Consider the following 19,932-nt stretch of genomic DNA (forward strand, 5'->3'; position numbering starts at 1 on the left):
TGCAGAAAGGTATTTTAAGGAATGCTTGTTTAAGAAAATCATTAACAAATAATAAATATGAAAAGGAAATGTTCTTTGTGGTCTCAAATCAAGAGTTACGCTGGAATTAAATAGCTGTCTTTCTAGATAAACAGAAAGAGTTATCACAAGGTGTGTTACTATACACATTTCTCTAAGACATTTATGACCATACTTGTTTCAGTAACAATGATCCTAAGTGCTTAGCAGGAACATGTAGAGAGGGAACTTGCGCTCAGAACAGCTTAAGAGCTTTTTATTTAATTTTTTTTCTTTATTGATTTTAGAGAGAGAAGGGAGAGGGAGGGAGCGATAGAAGCATCATTGAGAGAGAACATTGATTGGCCACCTCCTGCCTGCCCCCCACTGGGGATTTGACCCACAACCTGGGAATGTGCCCCAATCAGGAATTGAACCAGCGACCTCTTGGTTCATGGGTCAATGCTTAACCACTGAGCCACACTGGCCGGGGAAGAGCTTTTTATTTTATGGCTCTTCCTCATATAGCTATGTCATCACAATATTCCTCTTAGGATGTTTACAAATCTAGGTGTATAGATTTCAATTAGCACATAAACTGCTATAACGTGAACCTTAATATTTTAACAATGTATCTGCATTTCTTTTTCAGTCTCTCTGTACTTCTGTTGTAATTCTCCCACAAGTAGATATGAACTTGTCTCTTGGTGACTAATTCTCCAAATATCTTATTCAATAGTGCTGTAGCTGTTTTTTTTTTGGGGGGGGGGGGCTGCTGACTCTGATGTAAGTAGAACATCATTTATATCACCTGGAGAATTGCACTAGTAACAATATCAATTTCTGGATCTTCTGGATCTGCAAAATACAATTTTTTGCATTTGTGATATGAAGCCAAGGTAAATACATTTTAAAATAAAATGTTCTAATACATTTGTTTTTCTCAAAAAGCCCCTTGAACAACAACCAGGGATATAAACACACACACACACACACACACACACGAAAATGTAGCAGGAAAAAAATTGCTTTTACCTCTCAATTTCTTTGGGCATCCTTTTAAGGATCAGATCAGTGGCAAATTTGACCTTAGCTGTGTAGAAGAATCACGTGAAGAGCTTTATAAAATCCCCATATCTGGATCCACTTCAGTCTGGTACAATCTTCATCATTGTGTTTTGGGCCCGGGCATCAGTACCTTTTGAAAACTACCCACATTACCCCAAGATGGATCCAGGTTTGTATACCACTGGGTTAAACACAAACCTGTTAGAAGTGGACAAAATAAATCTCTTCTACTATTTTAAATACTGTATTACCATCGCTTCTCGGCCTTTTGGCAAGACCAAGTGTACTATCTGTTCTTATCAGTTTAAATACTGTATGTCCAAGGGAAACTTTCATTATCAAATTTAACTTTGGACCACATACAATAAGTTTTATGCACATTAGCGTTAGCTCAGTATCTAAATTAGAACATTCTTCTCGTCAAACCTTTAAGGCTACACACCCCTATTTTTGGCTAGGCATAGGAAAAGATTCGTGGGCCATCAATATCCTTTGTGAAAAGGGAAAAAAACAGTGGGGAGGCCTAGATTGTGCAGGAAACTTTTGAAAGCACTGAGTTGAAAGAACCACAAGATGATGTTTCCATCATTCTATGTAGCATTGTGATCAAAGGCATCGGCCCCCTTGCGCACGACAGAGCCTTCATGTCCCTGGAAACCAACGTCCTCCCTGAAACAGGGACCATGGCATTGTCGACTTTGGCAAATGAAGGGTGATGTGATACACCTACCAACCAGTTCTTTAAAAACCTGTTACTTACGAAAATGACAAATGCTTTTTATAGGTTGAATAGTCTTTGTGTTAACAGTAGAATATGATCATCTAATCAGACTGGCTATGACTATTATTTGGTTAGTAAAACTATTGGCCTTGACTTTCAAAATATAACAAACAAAAAATGCTTTTGTAATGAGGCATAATGAGAATGTGCTATTTGCAGAATTTTTTGACTTCTGTTCAATAGTCTTGTCATTTCTGTATATTTTCCCCTTACAGTGCAACATGAACAATGTTAATGATTATTGAAGATGCATTCTTGTAACTATATTATACATGCAAAATCTACATATATTCTAAAGTTTTTCAAATGAACCACACATACTAAATCCTAAATCCATTATCAAACAGAAATGTAATCCTGATGTTCCTTTGTATTAGAAAAATAAGTAATAATGTTCCCTGAACTAAATTAATAAAAGCCATCGTCTCCCAAGCAGATGCCTTGGTTGTAGTGGAAACTTCTATTGGTTCCTTTTCCAAAGAGATTTTGGTTATATGCAAGAGTTTAATCACTAGTTCAAGCCCTTTTAGTTGTGTGATTTTTGAAAAATAATTACTTTAATCTTGATTTCTTCATGTGTTAATTGGAGACAAAGTTTGATAAAGTCACAAGGTGATTGTGAATTTTAAGTAAAATAATAAGAGAAAACACTTTGCAAACTCTAAAACACTATACTGCAAAATTTAATTAATAGTGTTAATAGTAGTCCAGCCGGTGTGGCTTAGTAGTTGAGTGTTGACCTATGCACCAAGAGGTCGCCGGTTTGATTCCCAGTCAGGACACATGCCCAGGTTGTGGGCCTGATCCCCAGTGGGGGCATGCAGGAGGCGGCCAATCGATGTTCTCTCTCATGATGTTTCTGTCTCTCTCTCCCTCTCCCTTCCTCTCTTTCTAAAATTAATAAAGAAAAAAAAATAGTAATAGTATTTAATGCATAAATCAGATATGGTTTTTTTTGTTTTGTTTTGATTTTTTAATCCTCACCCGAGGATATTTTTTCCAATGACTTTTAAAGAGAACAGAAGGGAGGGAGGAGAGAGAGAGAGAGAGAGAGAGAGACAGAGAGACAGAGAGACAGAGAGACAGAGACATCAGTGTGTCTCTACATCGATTGGTTGCCTCCCTCACATGCCCTGACCAGGGCTAGGGATTGAAACTACAACCCAGGTACATCCCCTTGACTGAGAATCGAACCTGTGAGCGTTTGGTCTGAGGGCCGACGCTCTAACCAGTGAGCTATACCAGCCAGGACTCAGGTATAGATTCGAAGAGAGTTATTGTGGGGAATGCTGTCTACTGTGGTTGAAGGAGGCCCTGAGAGATTTTGTCAACAAAGTGGCGGGTAAACTAGAGCATACGTTATGCTTGAACTTCATTTGGCATTGAAGGGAATTCTGGGGGAAAAACCATAAAGAAAGAAAGCAAGCTCTAAAATCATGGGACACCTTGGGAGCTGGGTGACTAGACATTGAATTATACATAAGGAAGGCATATAACATAGTTATTGGTAGGTAGGTTTAGATCATATTCTGACACACCTCTTGTGCTAAGAGCAGGGGTTTGTGCTTTAATCTAAAGTCAACAGGTAACTGTTGAATGATGATCATATGTTTCAATCATGTTTAGGATGGAACAAATGAATGGGAATTTCTTGGCCACCAAACACTTTGCAAGACACATTTGCATGATCCATATCATTATTCAAATCTTTGGTATTAGAAAATTGAGCCACAAAGAGGTTAAAAATATGCCCAGAAACATTCAGCCAAAAATTCTGGAGCCAGGACTCAAATCCAAATCTCTCTGGCTTTAAATCTTTCCATTACTCCACGGGGCCTTTGTGATTAATCTAACAAGTGCATGCAGAGAGGCAGTCAAATCACAAAGGAAGCTCATTCAAGATGCAGCTGACACCTAAAAGGACATGAGGTAAACTAGAAGTGTTTCATTTTTCATGGAGCATTTTTTTTTTTTTTGCATCCGTTAGTTTGATTCTTCTGTTGTCTACACATTGCCAAATGCACTTATTGATTTATTTTAATTTTTGAATTATGTAATAGGAATTAAGTTTTCTTTGAAAATCATGCAAGCAGAATTAGAACATTTCTAATTGTGCATTCCTAAAATGTACCAATTTAACTCCTCTGGCATTGTGTATACGTGAGTCAGCCAACCATGAGAGGATGCACAAGGGAACAAGTCATGCTCGGAAGGCAAGCCATAAGACAATCTGCTCTGTGCGTCCCCATCTACATTTAATCTATCTCAACATATAAAGAGGTGTTTCCTGAACAAAAGTACTCCCACTTTTAGGCTCAGTACCACCTTAGTTCTTAGATGATACTGATGGTAATGGGAATGGCCATCTACAATGACCCCATTCTTTCTGTCAGGGTTGACCTTAATCAACTACGTTCAGGTAAGATTAATATACTAGTCAAAGGGCAGCAATTGTCATCCAGTGCTCTTCTCCAAGTCCTCTGCCCTACTGGACAAGGCAAACATCAGTACCTGTGGAAGTAACCCTGCGTTTCAAAATTTCCTCAAGTTGCGACCTTCCTTTGCTTTCTAGAAGATCCAGTATTTTGTGCTGAGCATCTGGACTGATCCTTTATCCCGAGCATTAAACTAGCTGTTTGAATCTGGCTGCCCAGCGCTTCGGTTGTCAATCTCCTTGGATGCCAGACCTTTGTTCCATTGCAGATATGTATTAACTGTGAATTGATCTCCCAGCTCACAGCTGCCTGGCTGGCTGGCTGCTTGCCTGGATTTCTCAGCCGTGCTCAGCCCAGAATCTGTCACTGTGCTCTTGTACTTGAAGCTCCAATATGAGCGGAAATAGGACTGAGACTTTGTCTTCCACTCACCTGCTATCTAGCATCCAGGCGTCATTTCCTTAGAGTCTGTCTCATACCAGAGGGTAGGTCAGATTTCTCGTGCATCCTTTCTCCTCCCACTGCCCCACTATTGTTTTAAACAGACGGGGCTTAGAGTTGACATCATCAAAAAGATTGGAAAGTTTATGGTGACAGGTTTTAGGAAAGATCCAGAAAAGCAGCTGAGTTACAAAGTAAATACACGTGCATTATCCTGTGAAGGTAGGTAGAACATAGCAGAAAGATTATCACAGTCTAGTGGAATTTGGAAATCCAAGCAGATGTGTAGGCAGTTCATGTACGAGCTTCTGTTTAAAGGGGCCCAGGCAGGATACGTGTGACTCCCTGGTGTTCTACACCCAAATCCCCATTTATAGAATAGTGGCTGGACAAGGCAAGACCTCAATCTCAGAGAGATTAGGCCCCAGAAAGGTTATTAGAACAAAAATAGAAGAACAAGATAATGTTCTCATTTCTAAACTATATTGTGAAGTGGATATTAGATTGTGGGTAAATTTCAGATGTCAAAATATTAAAAAATGGAACTTGAGATGAAAAAAGAAGCTGAGTTGATGATGATTCAGCTGAATATGGGTTCCTACCAAGATCAACCTTGAGCCACAGTTCATGGAAATGGGAGTCACAGATGTTGGCTCTTAATTTATTAATTTATTCCAGGTAGTCACCTCACTAAGAATATTGCAATATGAATGACCAATAAACCACTAAAAATCGACATGCATAATTTTAAGAATTGTGTTCTCTAGGCATTTATAAATGACTACTGGATGAGTTTTACTTCTGTAGAAACCTGAAATGAACAGCCCGCCTTCATGCAGTTCTGTGGAAGAACAAAATGTCTTTTTCCCTTTTATTTTATCATGGGGTGAAGATATGGTTAAAATAAGCATAAGTCTATTGGGGTATGTTATGCCAGAATTCATATATCTGTATATGTGTATATCTCTGTAAGTACGTGCAGAATGGTGTACACCTGTGTCTATAAACAAGAGGAATGGAAAGGTATTCTGCTCACTTAGAGTGGTGCTTTATCAACCACAAAGAATTGGAGAACAGGGAATCAGCTTCATGTCTCTTCAATATACAACCTGGTCTCTGAAGTATTGTAAGTTTCTGCTAAGGTGTATGTTGAAGCTGTTACTGTAATTGGTTGTAGTTTAGGAATAGCTCTGATCAATCCTAATATATATTACAATTCTATTGTTTCCGCTTTGTATTAAGTTTGATGCTGTGCAAAAATGAAAATGTACATTTTCCTTCCTCGGGCCAGCTATAATCTAACAAGAGATCTGGAATAACATAGTAAATGTAATCACAGTGTTGAAAGTACTGGCAAAATATATACTGAAAAATAAGTATGTAGGAAGCTGTACAGGCTTCAAGCATGTTATAGCACACACATGTACACACACACACACTCACACACCACACACCCACCCACCCCCAGAGGATCTCGATAACAAAAAGAAAACAACCTAATTAAAAAATGGTCGAAAGACTTGAACTGACATTTCTCCATAAAAGATATACAAATGGCTAACGAGCACATGAAAATTTATTGAGCATCATTGGACTAAATGCAAATTAAAACCATTCATATTCCTAATAATCATAATAATAATAGAAAATAGCAAGTGTCTGCAAAAATGTAGAGAAATTGAAATCTTTATACATTGCTAGTAGGAATGTAAAATGTGAAAATTTCTTGGCAATTCCTCAAAATGTTAAACATTGAGTTACCACACGACACAGTGATTCTCCTCTTAGGTATAAGAGAATTGAAACATATTTGCATGGAAATACATATGCTTGAATGTTCATAACAGCACTATTCAGAGTAATCAAAATATGGAAACAACTCATTTACACCAGCTGATGACTGGTATAGCCACAAATACATTTTTAAAATATGATTAAAGTTCTGAAATTTATTTTTAAAAATGGAAAAAGTTATTTAAAATACTTTTGGTAATGTATCAACTTTGTTTCTTAATTGAATTAAAATAAGCTTTAATGTCAAGCTTTATGTATATTTAGAAAATTCTTCCTGAAGGTACCTGCAAAATACTGAAATCTGTAGTTTGCCTCTGAATGGGTTCACCACTGTGGCTTAGCTACAGATTTTATTTTTCTTGTTTATTCACCAGGGTTGTTATTTAGTTAACGTAGTAATATATGAAAAATTCACTCTATACATTATAAAGTTTAACAAAAGCCTATGTTTTCTTTTTAACCTAAACTATTTTTATTCATTTAGATGTTATTAAGAGAAAGGGAAAGAAAAACTTACTACCTATTCATTTATGCTCATCGGTTTATATAACACACAGGCATTGTGCCATTCCTGGGTGATACGCTTGGGCAAACCATACTTTTTTCTGTTCCTTCCTTTATTTGTGATTGTCCTTTTCAATTAAATCACCTTTCAAAACTGGTGAAGAACATTTTACATGTGCACTTTAAGATTTAGGATCTGTTGGTGATTTTCTTTTAAGGGGTCTTTGTTTCTGGACTGGGTTTCATGCTCACAGTTGGCATGTGTAAACAATTTGTGTGTTTTCTGTTTCTTCTAGATTCTACAAAGAAATTAAAGGATGTTCTAGAAGAATTCCATGGTAATGGTGTGCTTGCAAAGTATAATCCGGAAGGGGTAAAGCTTCTTCTTCTTTTTTTAGTTTCATTTAAGTGTTTGGAGGAGGGATATCTTAATGAGTAGTTCTTGAAAATATATATGCTGTATACCATGTAAAATCACATTAAAAAAAATGAAATTTATAATGAGATGCTATACTGGGAGATACATTGAATGTTGTACTTACGATCTTTTTAATGCAAAAATATTCTGCTAATGAAAATAGCATTTTTATAGTCTGTGCATGAAAGCGTATAGATAATCTTCAGTATAGTTTTAGGTCTTTTTTCCTGGAAGGCAGGAAACAATATTCGATAGAAGGGCTGAAAGGGTGACCGACTCTCACTCTATGACCTAAGCATTTAAACCCCAAATAAACACTGATGTAGGGCAGGGGGTTACTCTTTTCAGGGAGTTATTCCCTTGACTGAGAGATTTTGTGATGGATGTAACTAATCTACTACTTTAAAGAGTCAGCTTGGACATAAAAAGAGGCTCTCCTCTCCCTACCTTGTTTTTACCTATTAGTCCCTGAAATTCTTTCCTTATACAAAGTTAATGTCCTTTCGATTGCTTTTGCACACCATGCTTGAATGCATGCCTTTCCCGTCCTAATTATTGGTTAAATAACCTTCTGTTTAATGCCAGCTGAGGAATGTTATATTTTAAATATTTGATCAGCATTGCTGTGAGTTCTTTTGCAGCTTCATCATGTCATATTTGGGTGTATGGGAATTTAAACAAACTGCCCTTTGCATAACACCCTTTTGCTTGCATGTATTCCCTAGCCATCTAGATATAAATATTTTTTACTGGTTAAAATGTCGTTTGTTTTTTTGTTATTGTCATTGTGGTTTTGAATGTTTAGAGGATCAGAGTTATCTTACATGTTGTACTTCTCTGGGATTTATAGTATTTCACATTTGAGTCAAAACCCAGTCTCTAAATTCCAACCTTAAAACTTTTATGTTGTTTTATGATTTTCTTTCAGTATTTTTAGTAGTCAGCAATTTTTATACCATATTTTCTTCTGTTTAAATTCTTTTAAAACTCTTTAACCTAAGATTTATTTTCCTTTTTTAAAAAAAAGTTGATATTTAGTGGCTACAAATTATGGGGGAAGTTAAGCAATCTTTTTTTTTGTTTTTGGTACGTGCCCTTAGTGGGAACTGAACTGGGGACTCTCTGGTCTGCAGGCCGACGCTCCAACCACTGAGCCAAACTGGCCAGAGTGGAAGTCAAGCAATTTAAAGCCATTCCTATGTTCCTATTATCAGGAAAGAAGCAGACATCTGACCTACATTTTCCCTTACATTTGATTTTCCTCGATGCTACAGCGGGAGATTTGTTGGCCAATAAATTTGTTGACATGAAAATCTCAAATTCCAAGAAAGCAGAGTGGGAAAGTCCAAGATGTCAACTTGAATGAAAAACTATAAGACACTACTATGTCATTAATATTTATATTACCAACCATACCTACAAACACGCATGTTATTTAATCTCTATGCAGAAATGAAACCAGTTTTTTCTCCCTAAAGCTAGTTGCTTGCTCTAAATTCAGTTGAAATGTGATGCTGTTCAGGTAGTAGCCATTTTACTGCAATGATTTCTTACTTAAAGGACTCTCAAGACTTAGTCTTACTGATGATATTATATATTTATTGAGGAATATCAATCACTGTACACTGGATTTATTGAGGTAATTGTTAGATTCATTTTTAGACACACATATGATGTCAGCCTTTTCAATAATGTAACATCTCTCTATTAATGCATGGATCTGCTCTTGAAATGCATTATTAAAATAATAAACAGTGGAAAATTAAAAAATTAGATTTCATTATGATCCAAAAGTAATTCTAATTTAAGAGTGAAACCACTTTCTAATGTTAACCCTTGTCTGTGTTTTCCCTTTAGGAGAAAAAAAAAATCAAGTTTATATGACTTTTTAACACTAGTATATATTTCACAAAAGCCAATAGGAAATAATTAGGAATATTCAATGTTGAAAAAAAAATCTTTAAGGCCTTACGGTTCTCTTCAGTACATGGCTCCATCCAGTTTATAAAGGTTACTCTAGGGCTAACCGTATGAAAGAATTCATTAGGAATTCATGAAGAATGCCTACTGTTAATTCACATATTGACTCACTGGTCAAGTTGAGCTCAAAGTGGTTTGGCATAGATGATACTTAGTTTGGCTCAATTATACAAGAAAAATTTGAAAAGTGACTAATCTAGTCTGCCTATAGAATAAAGAACTAATTATTTGTTTTCTGAAAAGAACATGGTTGTATGTATTTAGAAAGAGACCACTACCTAAATTACTTCTTCCTTTACAAAGTAAAGCCGCTGAAATACTAGATTTATTATTTTATTATCATTCACTTGTATTACTGAATTAAAAGAGCACTGTATATAAAAACTTAGTCCAATGAAAATCTGAACTATTTAGATATATTTTAATAGAAAAGAAATATTAACTATTATATATGATTTATTTGTTTTTTATTCCTATCTTTTAAAGATCATTTGATAATCATTATTTGAAGAAATACATAGAAGAATCATAAAATATAAAATATGCACAATTGCTTTAAAGATTCTCCAAGCATTGAAAGTTTTAAAAGGTCTTGAGATTCCCAAATATGATCACAGAGTTTTTAAATAAATACGCTTATTTTAAGAAAAGCAGAATGACTTCTCCAAAGTTAACTAGCTAAGTTCATGACAATAACCATAATCAAAACCCCGTTATCGGGAATCTTAATGCAAGACTGATGCCCTTCCTCTTCTCTACATTGATTAGGACGCAGAACGAGAGGAAGGCCAGGCGACGAGAAGGAGAAAGGGAAGCGGAAGGTGTTTCACATAAGCTATGCCTTTCGATTTATGTGAGAAAGTAGTACATTGAATGGCACTTTGTATGTAATGAGTACGGCACAGTCCAGCACAGATAATTATTACTCAGTCCTGTTAGTTTCCACCTAATCTTACATCAATAATAGAACGTTAAGTGTGTGATTACAGCTAGTTTGTAGTAGCCGTGCAATCTTAGTGAGTGTTCACAGTAAAGCAGAGTCAGGACATAAAATATTCATGAGAGCACTAGAATTTGATAATGAGAAAGAACCAGCTTGGCATTGAATGAATCTATCTATGTATTTTTCTTTCTTTCTCTCTCTTTCTTTCTTTCTTTCTTTCTTTCTTTCTTTCTTTCTTTCTTTCTTTCTTTCTTTCTTTCTTTCTTTCTTTCTTTCTCCCTCCCTCCCTCCCTCCCTCCCTCCCTTCCCTCCTTCCCTCCTTCCTTCCCTCCTTCCTTCCCTCCTTCCTTCCCTCCTTCCTTCCCTCCTTCCTCCTTCCTCCTTCCCTTCCCTTCCCTTCCCTTCCCTTCCCTTCCCTTCCCTTCCCTTCCCTTCCCTTCCCTTCCCTTCCCTTCCCTTCCCTTCCCTTCCCTTCCCTTCCCATTATCTATCTATCTATCTATCTATCTATCTATCTATCTATCTATTTATCTATCTATCTTTTTCCTGGATTTCAACTTCAATTCCAAATTGTTCCATTGACATCTAAAGTGATGGGAAGAAATGAAGTACTGGTCAATGAGTGAAAAGACATTCATCTTTAAAGGCATGGAGAGAGGCTAGGCATGTTATTCTAGTAGAAGAAAACATGAAGAATGGGGAATTAAGTAATCATTAATATATATTTACACATGCTCTTCTATTTCATAGTCTTCTCCAGAAGGTTTTAATTATACTGTGTGTGTTATTCATTGTATTTATCTCATGTCCATTAGAACTGTTTGCTGATTACACTAAAGATTGATCCAGTTAGTGATTCTCAAACTTTAGCTTGCATCAGAATCACCTGGAGGTCTTATGAGACACAGATTTTTGTTTATTCCCTGAGCACTCCCCTTAGTTTTTCTGTTCCTGGGGTGGGGCTCAAAAATGTGTATTTCTATCCTGGTTGACACTGATGCTGCTATTTTGGAATCAATTATGAGACCCATGGATCTAGGGTATGTTTTAAAATCAATCTGTAAAATTGACCTTTCGGTTAAATTATCAGCAATAATGAGATAATGAATATAAATTATCTTACATTAATACATGTATTCTTTCTTTCCTTGCATGCACAGAAACAAGACATTCTTAACCAAGTAAGACATTTTCTTTTCTATTAAAATCTGTCTTTCTTAACTCTAATGTGAGCTGTGAATTTCTCATCTATATCACTGAGCTGTACTTTTGTAGCAATTATTTATATAATATGCAAGATTACCTATAATACTTAGGAAGTTATAATTTGTTGATTTTTTTAAATCAAAGTCTTAAATGGAGGACCTAACACATTAATAGTGGAATCTAAAAGAGTCCAGTGTATTGGCTTTAATTTTATAGACATTTGAATTTAATTTTCTAATAATAAAACTAAAAAACTATTTAATGTTGCTCTTCTGGGGAAAAGAGCAACTTCTCTGTTGCTTCCTCCAATCTGTCCTAGTAAAATCTATTTTGTCAAGCAGGTTTTAGGTCCTTAGTTAAGTTGGGTATAGAGAATTATAATGTATTTTATTGTTCTCTAAATGGATTTTTCTATCACACTAGGAATATATCTTACTAACACACATGCATTTTCTAAAACCATGATAGTGTCTCCTTGGACAATATTGAATATGTACTAGCAGCTTCTTACTATCAAGGTTCCCTATGGTTTCAATGGCAACACTATAATTTCATCCCAAACATGTCACAGTCCACTTGATTGCATCAGAATGACCTTGATGGACTTAGTTAGAGGTTCTACATATTTCAGTCTCCTAGAATAAGACACAACTGAAATGGTAACTCATCGACTGTGATGATTGCTACTAGCCTCTTTCAGAGGATGTCTTTCCTGAACTTATCTCTGAACTTTGTGGAAATTTACTAGCTCCCTCAAAGATGGGCTGCATGGTTTTATCTAGTAGGAGACACCTCCTCAGAGTAAATACTTATTTGAAGTAGGCTTTAGCTATTAAAAGGGCATAGATTGAGCAACATAGTCAACAAATACACCTTTCTGTACAACCTGCAACCCTACTAGAGGCTGAGTGAAACTGGTGTCAAAATTAGTTCTCTCTCTTTTGGGAGTCAGCAGAATGAGTTTCTTCCTTTCTCCCCTTGCTTAGTCTTTGTTCTATTTATAGTTACTTAGGCAGGTGACTAGTTGCAAAATAGAAACAACAGGAGAAACTCAGGGTATCCAAAGGAAAATAAAGAATGAGGGCATGTAGATTTGTTGTTCTATATGTGTTCTTGGTCTCTCAATATCCTGTGAGTACAGGATTTTCTCTTTACATTTCCTGGCAGTAGATGATCTTAGGCCCAAGGTTGCATTGCGTTTTCATAGCTCCCTGGGTGTTCCTTATCTTTGCACTTGGTATTCTGTACTATAGTTTTGTTAATATATATACCCTTTACATTTAGACAAATAAGTTGCTTCAATCCCTTAACAAGAAACCTGGGAATTCAGAACTACATTTTGTACCACTGTTGTGTACTATAATATCTTAAATGTCTTTAACAAGGATATTGACACTGATATAATTATTAGCAATGATATAAACACCCTTTTCTTGTAAGCTATAATTGTCCTTCCAGAACCAAAACCAACCTTTCCCATTAAAGAAAGCATCTGGAAAGTATAACAGAAAACGTGGTCCTAGGAGTTCAACTGAACTGAGTTCAAATTCCACATCTGCCACATATTAGCCGGTCTTGGACAAGTGATTTAATCTCTTGTAGCCTCCATTTGTTTACTCAGGAAAAGAAAAGGGTGTCTCGTCTGCATTATTGCTTTGTTGAAAGGGTTGAGTTTTGTGTGAAATACTGAGCTTTGAGTTTGACATGTAGATGTTCCACTGCTGTTCAGAGGCAGTGGCTCTGGGTCACACTGGAGCAATCCACACGATTTCACACAGATGTGCTGAAGTACGTGTCAGAGGTGAAAGTTGGACTATCTGCAATGCAGCCCCCCTACGCGTCCTAAACCTTGATTTTCTCAGAGTCCCACTTTTGTCATCTATAAAGTACAGACATATCACTCTGATGTCTTTTCCAACTCGAATTTCCTTCTGCTATGAAGTATGAGGGGGAAAACATGACATGTGATTTGCTTCCTTGCCAAGCCAGGCCACACTCCAGAATGCTGTCCTGGTCGTAGAGTTGTTGTGTCTGTTGTATTTGCTCCAAGTACCACAACAAAAATGGATGCCCGCACAATCAGTTAGCAAGGAATGGAAGTAATATGCTAATCAGTTTTTTGTTTCTCTTTGCTATTGCTATCAATACAATTTCAGTCATTTTTCTCTTCTTATCAAACCTACAACCAGAGCACAGTTTTGAAAACACACCAACAAATTGAATAATAAAATGCTTATTAGAATTGTTATTAACCAGATATTAACCATGTACTAATTATTGAAATATATAGTAGCTTTCATTTCAGTATGCAATTTCAGTTTTTATGACTTGATAGTCTGAAAATTGCTGTAGTTTAGAATGATATCATGTCCAACAATTAGAAAAGATATTCACGTAGAACTACATGAGATTAATTAATTGTATGATATTATAATTAAATTAATTGATTTGAACAGCTTCCAGCAGGTTTCTAATAAATGCACTAAAAATCAAATCTCAACATTTATAAAAATACACTACCTTTTATCTATGAAAACTTTAGACTTTGAGAATGGATCATGTGTTACATTTTGTACTGAACTGAAAGCTTAAATTAATAATTTGACTGCTTCCTGTGGCCACGTAATATTGATCACAATTGATATATTTCTTCCCTAAACTTCTATACTAAACATACAGAAATTTAAAAATAAGTATTTGAGATACTACTAATTGATTCCAATTGCTTTTTCTACAAATGAGTTTTAAAAATATGTTTGAGTAATTTGGAAAATAAATTAATAACTCCTTAACAGCCACATTTGAAATGTAGAATTTAAGCGCTCATGTATATTGTTTTATAACATTTATTAAATAATGTATATAGGAGTTAAAATCCAAGTTAGAGAACAAAAATGATGTTTGGATCTTTAGGTAATCTTTTTTTTTTTTTGCATTTTTCCAAGGAGAAGCACAATAAACACTTTAGGTGTTTTCTACACCTAAAGTTTATTTTAGAGTTTGACTATTATTTTTGTTTGTGCATTTCCATCATCACAAATAGCTCTCTTGAACAGAGGTGTAAAAGATAGGGGACAATAAATCTAGAGATTTGGATAGAGAGTCATAGAATGTCTACGGGTTTGAAGGTTTTTTTAAATAGGTAAATAAATAATATTTTTAAGATCAGCAAGTTAAAATTTCCATTTACAAAAATACATATGAAAGCAATGTGGACAGTAGACTTGAGTAGAAGAGCAGACCAGGTATGGTTCTTTCAAAGCCGTTCAATTAAGTGGCGCAAACTGGGACAGCAGTAAGGATTATAATGGAGTCTGGGGGCAGAATCGGAACACATTTCTGATACGTAGTCAGAAGTAATAGGTTACACTTGGAACGTCAAAGGGTGTGAAAAGAGTTATAATCAACTCGGATTTTTCAACATTGGGTAAACAAGTAGATATTAACACCATTACATTTATTTATTTATTTATTTATTATTTTCTCTGAGGTTTTTGTTTATTTTCCAATTACAGTTGACACACTATATTAGATTTTAGGTATACAATATAGTGATTAGACATTTATATACCTTACGAAGCGATCACTAGTTTTATTTTTATACTTTATTTTATATCTTTTTTTTCTTTTTTCTGAAATGGTGCTAGTCTGGCCAGTGCATTTGATAATGATAAACCAGTGGCAAAGTATCTTGTACTTTGTGTGACTATTGGAAAATCTGCCTATAAAATTATGCTTTGGTCAATTATAACAGAGTGGACTTTGAAGTTAGAAACATTAGATCCTTGGTACTAGGAGTTTTTAGACCCCGGCAATTGATCTAACTTTCTGCACCTCAGTTATGTTGGAGTGATCACAGCATCCACTTACTGGCTTATTGTGAGGATTGAAGCACAGCATACACATAACACATTTGTTGTAGTTCCTAGGACCCAGCCACAGTTAGATAGTGTTTCCATCATATGCAGCAGGCATTCGAATCAAATGTTGAAAATCATCTTTTCAGTTATCGGTAATAGATGTACCACAGACTAAAGATTATGGGGAGAGATTGGAAGCTGTAAGGAGGAGTTTGGCATAAAACAACCACCTATGAGAGATAAACATACAGAAAGTGTGAAAAGCACGTGGAACAGAAAGAAGCTATTGGATTGCATCCCAAACAAACATATAAGATACTGGACACTGTGTTTGGTCCCATGGGAGACACATACGTGGTCAAGGCGATCTTTGCCATCAGACAGTGTCAAACTAATGCATCACTTTATAGACTGCTGACAGGATGCTTCATCTCAGGGAATTCTCCAGTCTTGAAAATAACGAGTGGATTCCCTGACCCAGTTGTAACATCTCAGTCTCTTACTCTTACACGTTGCCTATTTTCTGGTCATCTAATCCTCAATTTGCTGTTTTCCACAGTGCTAGCCCTGGGACATGACAGGTTTAAAGGATCAGAATTTGTGGGTTAGCATATATATGAAACGCTTTCAAGTCTTGGTTCTTTTATCATTAGTTTTATTGATTTTGTTTTCAATCTGCTTCAATATTACATATAAATCCATACATTATTATACTTTAAAATCATCTCGTTTGAGATTTATTAAGTAAAACAATATATTGCTGCTTTATGTAGTCATCTTATCTTTTAAATTCTTATTATCCCACTTAAATCAATATTTTTCTTGCTAGATTGTCTATAAAGAGGTATTTGAATGAGAGTGTGTTATTTTTGCTATTTCGGTGTCCATATCTCAAATACGTAATGAGGCTCCGCGGTGTAAAAGACATTATGTTGGACACTGTGTGGTGCAGTCATGTTGCATCTTGTAGTCCAGCAGGAATGGAGATAAACTTGTAAACTTGCCTGCATACATATCTGCAATTAGAGAACTCCCTTTCGAAATTTTCTTTAAAGGTAAACATACAAGTAAGCAATAATTAGAAACTAACGTTATTACATATACATAATTGTTTGAGAAATTCTTATTGGTTGCTATTTTTTGAGGAGAAAATATCTTTAGAGCATGTGTGTGTGATTCAGTAACAGCTCCCACCTGTCCTCATTACAACACTGGACAATCAATGGGACAGTGTCATAGTAGATTAAAATGGATTCCAACTGAAGTACAAACTTAATTGGATACAGACCCTTGATTACAAGATATACTGACCATCATGATCACAGCATTCTGCTTAAAATCCTTCTAAACCTTTATTTGCATTTTGTAATTGTACCTGAAACTAACTCAGAGTAGTGATGTTTGTTATTCTTGTTACTTACCATCTTTTACTAAAAAATACATGTCTAATTTATTTTTCTACTGAGTCTTAATAATTGTTCATCTTAGGAAAAGCTACAATTAATTGATTTTGTGAATCCGAGGTGGTGAAAAAGTTTTCACTTGCCAAAACTAATTGTATTTCATTTTATTATTATTATTTTTTAATCCTCACCTGAGGATATTTTTCTATTTATCTTCAGACAGAGTGGAAGGGAGAGAGAGGGAGAGAAAGGGAGAGAGAGAGAATCATCAGCGTGAGAGGGACACCTCGACTGGTGGCCTCCCGCATGACCCGGACCAGGTCTGGGGACGAACCACAACCAAGGTACGTGCCCTTGACCGGAATCAAACCCGAGACTCGTTGGTCCTCAGGCTGACGCTCTAGCCGCTGAACCAAACTGGCCAGGACTCAAAACTAATTGTAAAACATTCCAGATGTCCACACTTTTTCACTCTTTCTCTATACAGGAAACTTCTCCATGGCAGTTTTAGAGGGTATCAAGCAGCTGTCTGATATTTCGAGTAATGAATGAGCAATTGTAGTGCAAGGTAAAAACGTAAGAAATGAGACATTTAAAATACATTTTTTTTCCTGAAAGTATTTTTTAAAATTTTTTTCTTTATTGATTTTAGAGAGAGAGGAAGGGAGAGGGAGAGAGAGATAGAAACATCGATGAGAGAGAACATTGATTGGCTGCCTCCTGCATGCCCCCCCACTGGGGATTAGGCCCACAACCTGGGCATGTGCCCTGACTGGGGATTGAACTGGAGACCTCTTGATGCATGGGTGGATGCTCAACCGCTGACCCACACCGGCTGGGCTCTGAAAGTATGTTAATATCAAAAAAGTGTATATTTGAAATCTTAGAAGTTACCCATCTACATATTAATATATATACTTTGGCTCAATGGCCTTTACATTATTTTTTAATTTAATATAATTAGTTAATTTTATAATTTTTGTAGCAAAATTGAAGTGGAAATAGTGAAAAAAACCTCTGGCTAAGTTAAGTTATTGTCTACCTCATTTGATCAGAGATCTTTTGCCCAGTAGGTACTATACACAGAAGGTACTCAATCAGTGCTTGTTGAGTTAAAGTCATTTCTTTGTTCATAGTTTTAGCTAGTTTCTTACTCTCTCATAGTTAAATGATTCATTTTTGTTCTTTAAAGATCATTTATTAACAGTATAATATAACTATAGTACTCCTTTATACCACACAGAAGATATTCCATATTCGATTTTCACATTTTCTAACAAACTTGTATGCACAGCTAATTAGTATGTCAGATCGTGTGATTTCCTGCTGCAAATACGCCAATGACTGTTGCTCTCACTTTACCTTTAAGCCATAAGGTTGATGGTCTGATATCTTGCACGATCTGCCCCAGTCCACACACCACCAAAGATCCTGTCTTCAAACTTGTCTCCTAATACTCTGGTCTGCCCTCACTCCCATCCCGTCTCCTGCTCCTCCTCCTCCTCCTCCCTGATTCCTGTGGAAATTCCTCTAAGCAGGAGCACCTTTGCACCTCAGGGCAATGGCGCTATCTGCTTTGTCTATCTGGAATGCTCTTTCTCCAAATATGTGCAAACTCTCTTCCTCATCTCCTTGTAATCTTTATTCAAAGAACCAATTCTCCTCTCCTGATCACCAGATTGAAAACTGTAAGCACTCCCCTCCAAAATATATAAACCTTGTCTTCCTTTTCTACAAAACTCAAGACCATCAGACATTGTCCATTGCGCCAATTTATTTTACTTTCTTATACCATTCATTAGAAGATAAGCCCTTGATGGAAGTATTTTTACATATTCCAGTAACATCGTGATCCCAATACCTAGAGCAGAACCGAGTACAAAGTGAGTGCACAGGGAACATTTGCTGAGTATGAGAAACTCTCCATCCTGAAGCTGCCAAGACAAATTAAAGTAATGATAGAATGACGACATTTATTTTCATTCACTTTGAATCTATACTTGGATGAGTACTAATGTTATTTCTTTAGTATTAACAGGGATTTAAAACCAAAGGATCCAGATGGTCAGATATAATAATGAAAGGCAGGTAGAGATGTGTGTTGAATATGTGCCAATTTGGCAGCAACATCTGAGCAGCTTCATCAATCTGTATTCTTTACAGATTCTTTATGTCATCTTCCTAAATAGTCTATGGATGCTCCTTAGGGGGGAAAACTAAAAAAAGCAGTTCGAAATTTTAAACATGGTTTGGTGTGTGTGTCTCTGAGCTTACAGCCAATTCAATTAAGGGTGTCCCAACTTTTTTTCATGAGTGTTTCCATTGATATGCATTTAAATGATCTCATTCTATTTAAAGGTCACAATCTTCAAAAGTGAATTCTAACACCGCTACATGACAGTGGTAAAGTGCACAATCACTAAATTGGAAATGTTCTGCTGAATCATGAGATGAGGACAATGTATAGATTGAGGACACTATCCACATGCAAAAATGTTTGACATTTTGGACCACATAAAATTTTAGGAGAGGTAATAAATCTTTTACTAATAAGGTAAGAAGAAGATGGGTTAACCAGGAAAGGTATGAAGTTGGAAATACTGAAGCAGCTAATATTTTTTGCTTTGAAGAAGTTTTGGTTTTGCAACATTGTTATATGTAGAGACAGAAAATGTAAAAGAAAAGAAGTTTGCTTCCCTTCAACGCTGTCACAATTTTGAGGAAGATTATATCATCAGTAAAGCTTCAGAAATAAATAGGATGACATCATCTCATAAAAATCATTTTAGAAACAAGAAAATTTATTTTTCATACTTGTCTGTAATAGGCTTTTAATTTTTTAAGTAAGATACCCTGTTTTTAAATGCTTGCTTTCTGAAAGCAATAATTTGCTAATATTATCTGATACAGATATAAAAACTGCAGGTTTGATGTGGGAAGAAGTGAATTTTCTAGTTTTTTTGAACAATAAAGCGGAGTGCAAATTAAGACAATAAAAAACCCATCTAACCATAAACCAATGCTTCCTTTTATTTATTTTATTTTACATACTATGTGCCCAGCTGTGCATTAAATACCCTTTGCATGCTTTTACACTGATTT

The 19,932-nt window shown here is 35.8% G+C and overlaps 1 protein-coding gene and 1 pseudogene across 5 annotated transcripts in view; both read left to right on the forward strand.

Annotated features, from left to right (window-relative positions):
- The window catches only part of DGKB (diacylglycerol kinase beta), a 589,512-nt gene that overhangs the window by 63,184 nt on the left and 506,396 nt on the right, over window positions 1-19,932 (forward strand). For 3 of the 5 annotated variants that reach the window (XM_036246648.1, XM_036246646.1, XM_036246647.1), the window contains exons 2-3: window positions 7,317-7,393; window positions 11,522-11,542. In XM_036246648.1, coding sequence (XP_036102541.1) covers window positions 7,317-7,393; window positions 11,522-11,542 — 98 coding nt within the window. The remainder of the gene's footprint in view (window positions 1-7,316; window positions 7,394-11,521; window positions 11,543-19,932) is intronic. The other 2 variants (XM_036246650.1, XM_036246649.1) reach the window with 1 other exon arrangement.
- Window positions 1,318-1,482, forward strand: LOC118620631 (annotated as a pseudogene).

The sequence above is a fragment of the Molossus molossus genome, unplaced genomic scaffold (genome assembly GCF_014108415.1).
Source record: "Molossus molossus isolate mMolMol1 unplaced genomic scaffold, mMolMol1.p scaffold_m16_p_7, whole genome shotgun sequence".
Classification (NCBI taxonomy): Eukaryota; Metazoa; Chordata; class Mammalia; order Chiroptera; family Molossidae; genus Molossus; species Molossus molossus.